General features: G+C 30.3%; 1 protein-coding gene across 1 annotated transcript in view; it reads left to right on the top strand.

Annotated features, from left to right (window-relative positions):
- LOC143224933 (myosin heavy chain, non-muscle-like) overlaps positions 1 to 12,986 on the top strand; it is a 134,073-nt gene that overhangs the window by 108,261 nt on the left and 12,826 nt on the right. The window contains 11 exon segments of the mRNA XM_076453428.1: positions 2,546 to 2,766; positions 3,336 to 3,450; positions 6,021 to 6,176; positions 6,999 to 7,147; positions 8,038 to 8,182; positions 8,809 to 9,021; positions 9,453 to 9,480; positions 9,483 to 9,658; positions 10,667 to 10,771; positions 11,250 to 11,402; positions 11,565 to 11,732. Coding sequence (XP_076309543.1) covers positions 2,546 to 2,766; positions 3,336 to 3,450; positions 6,021 to 6,176; positions 6,999 to 7,147; positions 8,038 to 8,182; positions 8,809 to 9,021; positions 9,453 to 9,480; positions 9,483 to 9,658; positions 10,667 to 10,771; positions 11,250 to 11,402; positions 11,565 to 11,732 — 1,629 coding nt within the window.

Raw genomic sequence — 12,986 nt, 5'->3', positions numbered from 1 at the left:
TTTTCGTTTCTCTAAGAGACCTATGAACAATGTTTTGTGCAGTCTGGGCATGTCCAGGCATGAAATCAGGCCAGGTTGAAAGCTGTTCTGTGGAAGTATGCAGCCTGGGCATGCTTGGGCAGGCCAGAGTCAGCTTGACACTGTCTCAGCAGGCTATAAAAGTGGCTTGCATACACAGGTGCTGCTCATTGGATTAATATAGACCTTATAGTGTGTACATATTGTTTCAGAATATAGCATTGCCTCAGTAGCACTGTAACATGTAAGTTAGATGTTATAGACGTTTTACAGGACGATTGGTGTCGGTCAGTATGTCTCGTCAATGTCGTAATAGCTGCGATACATTCTGCTATATTTGTGGAGAGTATGTGCTTGTTCATCAGAGATGCTCAATGACTGCTCTTGTGAAGAAAGCATATCATCTGTACTTTGGCTGTAAAATTGGTGATCAAGACCAGGAATGGGTGCCTCACATCTGTTGTGCGACATGTGCTGTCTGTCTGAGAGCTTGGCTCAGAAACACTCAAAAGACAATGCTATTTGCTGTCCCAGTGATGTGGCGAGAACAGAAAGACCATGTGACGGACTGTTACTTCTGTTTGACTAATGTTTCTGGTTTCTCTGCCAAAAACAAGAAGTCAGTTGAATACCCTAATCTGCCTTCAGCAATGAGACCCGTGCCACATGACAACAGTCTTCCAATTCTGAAACCACCAGAGATGGACTTTAGACGAACCAGATGAAGAAACTGCAATGCAGGGAACTGGCAGTGACATTGATCTGGATTTTGAACCGTGCTCTTCGGGCAATCCACATCTTATAATGCAGTCAGAATTAAATGATCTGATCAGAGACTGGGGTCTTTCAAAAGCAAAAACTGAATTGCTGGGTTCGAGGCTACAGGAATGGTGTTTGCTGTCACCAGGTACGAAAATTTCTGTTTGTTGAAGCTGCCAAGAAGATACAACCAAATTCTTTGCACAAGTTGACAATCTCTGTTTCTGTGTTGATATAGAACGATTGTTCTCTGCTATGGGTTGTGATCATGACCTGCAAGAGTGTTGTCTCTTTATTGATTCATCAATGTTAAGCCTCAAAGCTGTTCTGTTACACAATGACAACGTTCACCCTTCAATACCTGTTTCAGCACACATGAAAGAAACCTATGAGAACATGGAAATGTTGCTGAAGCACATCCAGTACAGCAAATACAACTGTAATATCTGTGGAGATCTGAAAGTCATTGCTCTGTTACTGGGACTGTGGTTTCATCCGTGAATGGGACAGTTGTGCCAAAAAGTCACATTATTCTAGACAGAGCTGGCCACTCCGTAAAAAGTTAGTTCCAGGACAGAAAAATATGGCACATGAACTGCTTGTTGACCTGGCAAAGATTTTTTTGCCTCATCTTTATATAAAATTGGGACTTATGAAGAATTTCGTGAAAGCAATGAACAAAGAAGGTGAAAGTTTTTGTTATTTAAGACAGATGCTCCCAAGAATAACTGATGCCAAGATCAAAGAGGACATTTTTGTTGGCCCTCAGATCAGACATGTTATGAATAACAAGTGGTTCGAAGATCTGTTAGATGGGCCGGAAAAGATTACCTGGAAAGTCTTCAAAGACGTTGTTGACAATTTTCATGGCAATTACAGAGCCCCACATTAAATTCAGCTTGTAGACAAACTCCTCAAAACATACAAAACAATGAAGTGTAACATGTCACTCAAGATTCATTTCCTCCACTCACACTTGGACTTCTTCACCTCAAATCTTGGTGCTGTCAGTGATGAGCACGGTGAAAGGTTTCACCAGAACATTGCTACAATGGAAAAATGATATCAGGACAACTGGAATCCATCAATGCTTGCTGACTACTGTTTTACACCGCAACATGATGCACTGGACATTGAATACAAATGAAAATCAGGAGCAAAACACTTTTAATTATGTTGAACTTGATAGCATATTAGAAACATAAATGCAATTAAATATGTTATTACTGATAAACAGTTAACTGTCTATTTCTCAGAGTGTCAATGTGATGAAGCAAAACCAAAATTATATTTGTGCATACCCACCAGGTACCCATCACAATCAGCAAAAACTTTTCAGGAAGCAAATCTGTTAAAAAAAAAATTGATGTGCAGTGTAACCAGAACAGTAATTTTCAACCATTAGTCATAGCAATTCTTCTTTGAAAATTGTTCATTTGTAAATGTTAAATGCTATTCAAAATTTTTAAATATATTTCAGTGTTGAATTACTTTACATTACAAATTTTATGCTGAGATAAATGTACAAGAAGTCACTGAATATACTAATTAACCATAATTTATAAGATTTCGTCCTGTGGATAAGTTAGGATGGAATCTAGCCTGAAATTGTGTAGTATTATACAGTTACCTTTTTGTTTTGTGATGCTCTTGTTTTGTTTGTTTACTTATCCTAATATTTTCATGTAGTTAACTGACTGATATTTGTTTATTTTTGAACCATTAATTTACGTTAAACTATATCTATATTTCTCTATGACCTGATTAGCTTGAAGGTGAGAAGAACATGCTAGCAGAACAACTCCAAGCAGAAACCGAGTTATGTGCTGAAGCTGAGGAGAGCAGGTTAAGGCTTGCCTCAAGAAAACAAGAGCTTGAGGAGATACTTCATGATCTAGAAGCTAGAATAGAGGAGGAGGAAGAGCGAAACCAAAACCTTACAGTTGAAAAAAAGAAACTGCAACTGAACATTCAAGATTTAGAAGAACAGTAGGCAGAACTCTTTCTGTAGATTCAAATTGTTTTTAAATTGAAAAACATTTGAAATAGAAAAATAACTAATTGCTAAAGACTAATGTATATCTTAGGAGCACATAGTATCAACCTAAGATTTGAATGTAATTAACTTTTCTCAATGAGTGGTTTTATAACATATATAGGTGTAGTGAAACTCTATAAAACATATATAAAGAGTTTTTAAAGTATTATTCCATAATATTAGTTTGTTTATATTTATCAGTATTTGCATAATTTAGGCACTATCATAAATATTTATAGTTATTTATTAATAACTGATGACGAAACCAGTGTAAGTAATAGCAGTAATAAATCCAGAATAAGTTGTATAAACATTTAAAATCATTTGATAATATGAACTGTGTTGTACTTGTCTTCTATTTTTTTAGTTTTTTAAAATGTTACTCAGTGAAAAATATTTTATATTTTTTACTTTAAAAATGTTTTGAGAAAAAAAAAAGAGAAACGTTTTAAAAGTCTGGTTATAAATTCATTTTGATGAAATTAACTAAGAAGATAATGAAAATTGACAATTTTAACAGATTAGAAGAAGAAGAAGCATCCCGTCAAAAGCTACAACTGGAGAAGGTGAGCCTGGATTCTAAGATGAAAAAACTGGAGGAAGATTTAGCTTTGATGGAAGACACCAACCAAAAGGTGAGAGAGCAAAAAATTTTCAACTTGCATATGGTATGATGCATCAAATTAACAATATTCTTAAACTTTAAACAGAGTTTAACAAATGCCATGAATTCTCGGAATGATATCAGTAGCGGGTCTTAATCTTTAAATACTTCTGAACTGTTGTTTAGTTGTACACTTTAAAGAATACAGGTATAACTAAACAAATTTATGATGTATAATGATGAACCGATGAGTCAGTATGTTTTTATTAATTTAAACGACAGGTATATTTTGTTCTCTAGCAGCCTACTGTTACAAAGACATAAGTACCAATCAATTTTATTTAAGTATCTTATACAGTATGCCAAAAATATTTTCTTGGTTTTAAAGTATGTCATAAGAGAAATCTCTAGAAGAAAATTAATTAACTTTTGGCTTCAATAATGTAATCTAGAACATCAACTTATTTCTAGATTCAACTAACAAAATTGTTTTAATCTTCATCATTTCGATATACTTCAACGTCAGTAAAAATATGTACATATGCACATGTATAATGTAATAATAACAAAGTACTTGTTCATCCATCTAAGTTATCCTATCCATAGGAGAGATTAGAATGATACAACTAAGTATTTATAATTTTTACTTCTGTAAATAAAAAAAAAAGATATATATTGTAAAGATTATAATTGATAGTTTGCTGTTTTATGTACAAGTCCTAAATAGTTTGGGTCAAACTGTGGATCTGTGGTTCATGCTTGGTTACCACATAAAAACCAACCCTGCTCCTCACTTTGGGGTCTTTGGTGCTTTATAAGAGTGATGGTCAAATCCTTACTATTAAGTTTGAGTAGCCCAAGAATTAATAGTTAGTTGTAGTGACTAGCTACTTACCTCTAGTCTATCTCTTCAAAATTAGGAATAACTAGGCTAATAATTCTGCAGCACCTTTGCTTGAAATTCAGCAGACACATGTAAATAGTGTTGGCAACAGTGGAGGACTGAACCTGTTTCATAATTTTCCTTATTAATAATAAAGTAATCTGTTTGTATGTGCCAGACATCTTTGAAATTAATGTATGATGTAGTGTGTTGTAATTCAACATTATCAATCAGATGCTGTGATATCTTTTTAGAGACTTATTAAGAACATATTTTCTGACTTTGTAATAACCACAAAACTTATGAAATGCAGTAATAAATAATTTATTGTAATTTATGAAAAGAAATGCATACAGGTGACCCTTAAGAAAACTGAGGACACTAATGACAAAGAAATCCAAAACAAGTTTAATTAGATCAGACCTTGCATGTGATATATTTGTTGAAATTTATTGAAATAATTAATTGTGTACAGACACTTAAACTTGCTACACATGTTTATGGAAAGTATTCATGAGAATGTTATTAGAGATGTGTTCTTTTAGTTTGTAACATAATGATAGGTCCCACAAGTAGACCTTTTTTTGAGATTGACAGTGGACATTAAAAAGCTGTAAACATTTTCATATACCAGCATTTAATAGGGTATGTTTTAACAATAAGATGAAAGAATGGTGAAATCACTTATTACAAAACAACAATAAACATCTTAATATTCATGGAAAATGTCAAACTCGCTAACAAATAATATTAACACACCTGTCAAATGCAGCAAGAATGCCCTAGAATGATGATTACAATTAAATCTAATCTTAAAATCATTTCTTTTACTGGCAATAGTCAGAAGCCCATTCATTTCCTTCATTTTTATTGTTTGCTGTTAGCATCAGGATTTAAAGTAATCCCTTCAATCAATTTATATTAAACACTGTTCAGTGAATGGTTAGAGAGAGTGGTGTAAAAGATTAATGGTTTCAAATCAACCATCATATTTTTGAAGAAAAAATACTTTGGATCTTACATTAACATTTTTACATATAGTAGACAGTCCAGATATTTTCCTACTGGAATATAAGCATAAATGAATCTGTAAAATGAGTGAATAATCTTTCTACCATCTGCATCTCTGTTTTTAAATTTATATATATTTATTTGTTAAATTTTTCCTGTGATTTATTTATTTTTAAATTGGAAAGGGGATCTAGGATCACTACCTTCCCCTATCCTGGTTCAACTTCTGGTATTCATTTGTTACATTACTGAAATCTTAAAACCTTTATAGTTTGCATCATGCCTGTCAAATACTACTTATTACAGTAATTAACTGTAGAATTAAGTGAAATGTGTAGAAAGAAGTGTGGATCTACTATTTATTCAGTTACATAACTCTCATTAGAATTAATTTTTATGTTTATTGTGGGAAGGATAAAACAAGTTCTAATTTATAGAAAATTAAAATAAACTTTTATCAGTTTTTAAAGTGGCATTACATTGTAGATATTAAACCTAGCTGTTTTACACATTTTCAAGAAATGTGCTATAGAGTTCTATTTTCTGAAAACATTCCTAGTGTGCAAAAGTTTTTATTTACATGTGCTTACGTGCTGGAAGAAATAAAGTTTTTACAAAGTGAATTTTTCTATGTTGGTTATTATTCAGCTGTATTAAAAGCTGAAGTAGAGATATATGTGATTTAATTTGTTACTTTTAACTTGCAGTTAGCTAAAGAAAAGAAAGCTTTTGAAGATAGACTGGCTGAACTTTCTCAAGGTCTTGCTGAAGAAGAAGAGAAGTCTAAGCACTTAGGTAAACTAAAGTCTAAGTATGAAGCAATTATTGCAGACTTAGAGGAGCGTCTTCGAAAGGAACAACAGGTGTGTTCTCATGGTCTAAAACACCATTAACAAAAAGTATCCCTAACTGATAAATCAGTGCAGTTTAGTTACAATGAGTTTTGAATCTTGTTACTAAGTTCTTTTGTAAATCAGTTTGAAGCCAACTCATCTTTAATGTCGAATATGATAATTATTACTTTTAAAATATGCACTAGTAATTAACTCAGACATCATTTTATATCTATATTTATTGTTTGTTACCATTACTGAATTGTCTTTATTAAATAATAATTTTTACATTTTTTGGTGTTATTAACTTGCTTCTTTTTAAATATTTTTGTTTGTAGTTATTGTATGCCAAAACTTGAAAGTTGAAAACCAAATTGTTTAAATAATGTTTAAACTATTAAGTGTGATTAGATTTTGGGTCATTTGTAGTGTGTTTTCTAGGCACTGGTTAATTTTTCATGTAGTATACATATGTTTGTACTGGCTCATTACATGCAAGTTATCTGATGTATTTATTGTTTTATTCACTAAGCAAATAGAAATAATTACTTATATTAGAAAATTTGACTGAATTTTTTATCAGTTTTTAAGTATGTCTTGATGTGCTGTTGTTCAGCTTCAGATGCATTTTATGTTATTAGCTGATTCTTCTAATTATTGGTTAGTTCTTTGTGTCTCTTTAGTTATTCATTGTCTGTATGTATTTCTTGTTACTGTTTCATTCTTATCACATCCAGTTAATTTTAATCCTCATGTTCTACTCATTAACTGATTCCCTTTGTATTACTGGTCACTAGTTGATTCTGTGAATTTCTCGTTATTAATTATCTGGATGTTTGTTTTAATATTTAGATGAGACAAGAACTAGAACGGATTAAACGAAAACTAGAAACTGAACTAAATGATGTGAAAGAACAACTCAATGAAAAGAAATTACAAGTTGAAGAATTACAGAACCAGCTGGCTAAACGTGAAGAAGAGTTGAACCAAACTCTCGTCAGGTACCAAAGTCCAGTTTTGTGCAACTGTTTAACTGTAGAAATTTATGAAAGTTTAAATTTAATACATGTGTTTTGAATATCTTTTGTATCAAATAATAAACCATTATTAATATCAGTTTATTTACTTTCTCAGAAAGTGAGTTAGTGATGGAAATGCTTGCAAGTCTAGTTGAGCTTAAGTTGTTAAACTATCTTTTAATAACTGTTTAAATTTATAATGACAATTTGACATTCTCCAATACTTTTAATGTTTTTTAAATATGTCACCATTTTGGTAATTCAAAACAGCTCATAACATTCTGAAACCTTTTTATTTTTTATTAAGAGCATTATTTTGTAAATGCAATTTTATTCCTTATAATTATTTCTCAGATGTCTGAACTATAGTTTGTTTTTGTTCTTTAATTTTAAATAATTTAATATTAATAATATTTTTTCATGGTATGCACCATACAGATACCAGTAAAAATGCTTGTCACTTAACTTTGTCATTGCTTTCTTGTTTAGTACTTGGATATTGTCCAAGAAACAGGTGTCTTTCACTCTATCTCTCTGAAAAGAAGTATTTACCCTAATATGTTTCTAAAATTTCTGTATTCTGTTTTTTGAAAAGCAATATTTTTTAATACTTTGTATTTCCTAGTCATTCTCATTAGAGTTTCAAAGGAAGAGATAACCATTAATTACCATAATTTTATTTACTTTATTTTCTTCTGTGTAAATAACTGCACTGTACTGAAATAACTATTTATTAGATGAATATCTGAATATAATTTACTGGTTGAAGAAACAGTTATTTGCTTTACCTTTCTGAGGTATTGCATTTGGAAAAATGTAACTAATTTTCTACAATTTGTGCATTAATGGAATGAACCAAAAAAATTTTTAAGGTGTGATGAGGAAGCAGCAGCTAAAGTTCAGGCTCAAAAGTCATTGCGAGAGATTGAAAGTCAGCTGGCCGAGGTTCAAGAAGACTTAGAGTCTGAGAAAATATCCAGAATGAAAGCTGAAAAACAGAAGCGGGACTTGAATGAGGTAATAATACTGAGAGTCTGTGCACTAGAGTTCACAGAAAAAAAAACATATGTATTTAAACATGCAGGTAGTTATCTATGAATACTGGATTTCATCTGTTAAACTAAATAGGAAAGATGTTGTGGGAAAAAAGATAGGCCTGGCATTGGGAAAATGTACCACATTTATTTTTATTGTATATATTCTTAAAATGTTTACTTCAGATACTGAATAGCATAAAATTACAAGATTTTACAGTACTTTATAACTGATTGGCATCAGTAATTGTTCTTGAAGGACTACAATATTTTACAGAATATGTTATAACAAAATCAGTCTTGCCAGTAAAATAAACTGCATTAGAAACTTCTTCTTTCCATTGATTATTTGTTAAATTTCTAATAACTCGTGGATTGTTTATTTATTTTTACATTCTTGTCCCTTGTATAACATGCCACTGATGACTGAACTAGGAGTATTGCCAATGTTTTTCAAAAATATTTTTCACATTTGTTGTTGGATGAACTGTAGTTTATCGAAGAGAATTATCTGAAATATTGATTTTATAATAAAAATGTGCTTAAAATCAAGTGAATATTATACAGAATTAACAAAGTTTTTTTTAAAAGTAAAAGTTATTTTTAAAGGAACTGGAAGCTTTGAAAAATGAACTGCTGGACTCGCTGGACACAACTGCTGCACAGCAAGATCTTAGGACAAAGCGTGAACAGGAACTGGCTATGTTAAAGAAAACCCTGGAAGATGAAGCTTCTGGTCACGAAAACCAGATCGGTGAGATCAGGCAGAAACATAATCGTGCCATAGAAGAACTTAATGATCAGCTTGAAGCACTTAAAAAGGTATTTATTGGCTTAGCAGATAAACAGATGAATAGTAGGTTAAACGTTATTTCATGAATTACTCTACTGAAGTTGTCTCTATTATTATCAACAGAAATTTGTATCTAGAATTCAATCTCATTATTCATCTGTCAGTTAATAATTTAGCTACACTGACTTTGTTGGTTTAGTGTCGCATATATTCTAAATATGATATCTTTATACATCACACTTGTTTCTGTAAGTTTACTAAATTTTTTGTACTAATTTCAACAAATATTTTACCAGCTATGAAACTATGAGTTAGCTTTTAAAGAATCTCGAACAAGAAAATTAGCTCTATTTGATAAATTTGTTTTTTTAATAGATGCCCATAAAAGTAAACTTGTATAGTTAAAAGGTTGTTACAAAAACATAACCTTCATACTTATTAACACTATCGTATTCACCAGGCCAAATCCTCCTGGAAAAAGTAACTGCTAACCTACAAGTAGAAAATAATGACATGACTAATGAACTGAAAGCTGTTGCAGCAGCTCGGCAAGATGCTGATCGCAAGAAAAAGCAGTTTGAAAGTCAGGTACAGGAGATGGGAATGAGGCTTGCAGATCTGGAAAGGGAGAAAACTGAGGCAGCAGAACGTATACTGAAGTTACAGGTTAGTAGTACTTTCTTAAAACTATACTGTTAATTAAACTCTATTTTATTCAACTAGTTTCTTCTGCAACTCATTTTTGTCTGAAATAACCAATAGTTTTTAGATAATCTAAAGGATAATTGGCTATTAACATAATAATACAATAATTAGATTTACTTGATTATTAATTAATTTTCTATGCCTTTTTTTTTATAAGCAATGACATATTTTCATGACTTTTTTTTTTTTTGGCAAGAACTTAATTTAAGCAAAAATCAAATAATGTTAACATTTTAGATGTATGCTAGCATGCATCTGTGTTTTCATGTGAATAATGTAAGATAAATTATTGTTACCTAAACAGGATAATAAAGATTAATTTGAGTGAAACAGCATAAGGAGTGGATGTTTTTATAATAGAGAAATAAAAGTTATAACTGATTTGAATTAAGAAATGTAGACACTAGGTGAAATTGAACTGTTAGAGATTGATTACCTTTGAATTAAACAGGTTTGATAATATAATTTTTTTTCAAAATACAGTATTAATAATAAGCTAGAGTGAATAATTACAAATTTTGATTGATTTGTATTAAGAAGACCAGTGATTAGTTAGGTTTGAACAAAAATTGATGATTATTGGATTTTAATGAATGAGATAGAGATTAGTTGGTTTTGAATAAAGAGGATAAATCGTATGATACTTATATAAATTAAATGGGATAATCATGAGTTAATTTTGAAATACCCAAATTAGGTATATATTGAATTTATACTAATAAATATTTCATATTTGATAAAAGTATGGTTATTCTTGATGATGAGAAACCCACTTGAAATAAAAATGTATCTCAGAATGACTGGTATTGGTATTAACACTTTTATTAATAAGCAGAGAACGTTTTGACCTGAAGATGACCTACGAAGGTCAAAACGTTCTCTACTTATTAATAAAAGTGTTAATACCCATACCAACTATTCTGAGATACAAAGGTATAGTTGATTAACCAGATTTCTTTTTTAATTCAGACTGAGGTGGAAGCAGTGAACTCACAGCTTGAGGAAATGGATAGTAGAGCCACACAAGCAGCAAAGAGCACCAGCACACTTGAGAATCAGCTTAGCGAAGCTCAGGTACGCATGTTGCTTTTGTTGTTTAAGCTTGACAACTAAGTCACGACGATGCAAAGCTAGTTTTGCTTTGATTTATTTAAAAGTACTTTTCTCAAACCATAAATACATTTTTATTATACAAGTCATCATAAAAGATGTGGTCTGGTATGAACTTGTTAATTTGTTTTTTAACTGCAGATTCTTAAGTTAAAATATAAAAATATAAAAGCCACCATTATTTTTTTACAAATTATTTGAAGATCATTTGGATACCACAGTTTACTAACTTTGACATAAACATTTATATTTGGTAATAGGTATTAAACTATTGGTAATTGGTAAGAATAATGTATCCTAGGAAAGGTGAGCTCACAGAAATGAATACAGTATGCTCACCACTAGATAACACTTCCTATTAGTGTAAAGGATTTATAGGAAGCTATGAAGTTGGTATTGAATGTCCATCAGTAGATACTGTTTTATGTAATGTTGTTTACAGGATCTTCTACAAGAAGAGACAAGACAAAAATTAGCTCTCAGTTCTAAACTCAGGCAGTTGGAAAGTGATAGAGACAATCTTCAAGAACAACTAGAAGAAGAGGAAGAGGCAAAGAAGAGCTTGGAAAAACAAGTTTCATCATTGAATCTTCAGGTAAACCAAAGTTTTTTCCTATTTGTACTGTGAGGTTTGTACACAGATTAACTGAATGTATTGAACATCTTTGATTGTCTTTTTTTTTTCAGTTACAAAATATAATAATGTCTGCATATATTAATCAGAGCATCATTCTTAGAGTTTTTGTTATGTTATTAGATGCAAGAATTGAAGAGAAAAGCAGATGAGGCAGATGAACTCTCTACTACATTGGAAGAGCAGAGAAAGAAGATGGGTAAAGATTTGGAAGCTCTTCAGAGACAGTTAGAAGAATTACAGTCCTTAAATGATAAACTGGAAAAATCAAAAAAGAAACTTCAGTCTGAGGTAACTTATTTGTGGTTGTTGTCTGCTAATAGATTTCTTTACTTAATTTTGATTGCAAATTGTATTAACAACTTATTTATTATATGGAATATTCATTGGAGCTTAGTTGTTGATTTAATAAATATTAGTTTCTTGTTGTGTGTAATGTATTTTTAAGATTTTTATATATAATAAAGTATTTTCTATATGTAAAATAATTATTTGGCTGTGGATAATTTACTGCTGCAGTAACCAATATTGTTCAAGTGTTAGATAGGATACAGCTTTAGTAAATTAATTGTTTGTTTTTTTTCTAGTGAAGTTAGAGCTAGAGCGACCAACAATCTTAGGGCGATAGATAAAATATAGTTTAATTGTTTAATCACCCTGAAAGAACTTAAAACTAGGGTAACAAATCCAGCTCAGTGGGTGGAAAAGAAAGTACATACATTATTTGTGAAGAAATGGTTTAAATGTATATCAAAGCTTTATACGAAGTAGAGAATACAGAAAATGAAATTGGAGAATAAACAAGCTAAAGTGTTTGATAGAATATAAATACAAGAAATGATTTTTGTATAAGTTGGTAATAAAAAGCTAGAGAACAAGTACATTCAATTTAAATTACATATATTTGTATAACCAGTTAATATAGATCTTAAGAACAAATTAGTTAACTTGATAAATAATATAAATTACATATATTTGTATAACCAGTTAATATAGATCTTAAGAACAAATTAGTTAACTTGATAAATAATATAAATTACATATATTTGTATAACCAGTTAATATAGATCTTAAGAACAAATTAGTTAACTTGATGAATAATATAAATTACATATATTTGTATAACCAGTTAATATAGATCTTAAGAACAAATTAGTTAACTTGATAAATAATATAAATTACATATATTTGTATAACCAGTTAATATAGATCTTAAGAACAAATTAGTTAACTTGATAAATAATATAAATTACATATATTTGTATAACCAGTTAATATAGATCTTAAGAACAAATTAGTTAACTTGATAAATAATATAAATTACATATATTTGTATAACCAGTTAATATAGATCTTAAGAACAAATTAGTTAACTTGATGAATAATATAAATTACATATATTTGTATAACCAGTTAATATAGATCTTAAGAACAAATTAGTTAACTTGATAAATAATATAAATTACATATATTTGTATAACCAGTTAATATAGATCTTAAGAACAAATTAGTTAACTTGATAAATAATATAAATTACATATATTT

The sequence above is a fragment of the Tachypleus tridentatus genome, chromosome 9 (genome assembly GCF_004210375.1).
Source record: "Tachypleus tridentatus isolate NWPU-2018 chromosome 9, ASM421037v1, whole genome shotgun sequence".
NCBI lineage: Eukaryota > Metazoa > Arthropoda > Merostomata > Xiphosura > Limulidae > Tachypleus > Tachypleus tridentatus.
The sequence above is the reverse complement of the archived record's forward strand: the minus strand, read 5'-3'. Positions and strand labels throughout refer to the sequence as shown.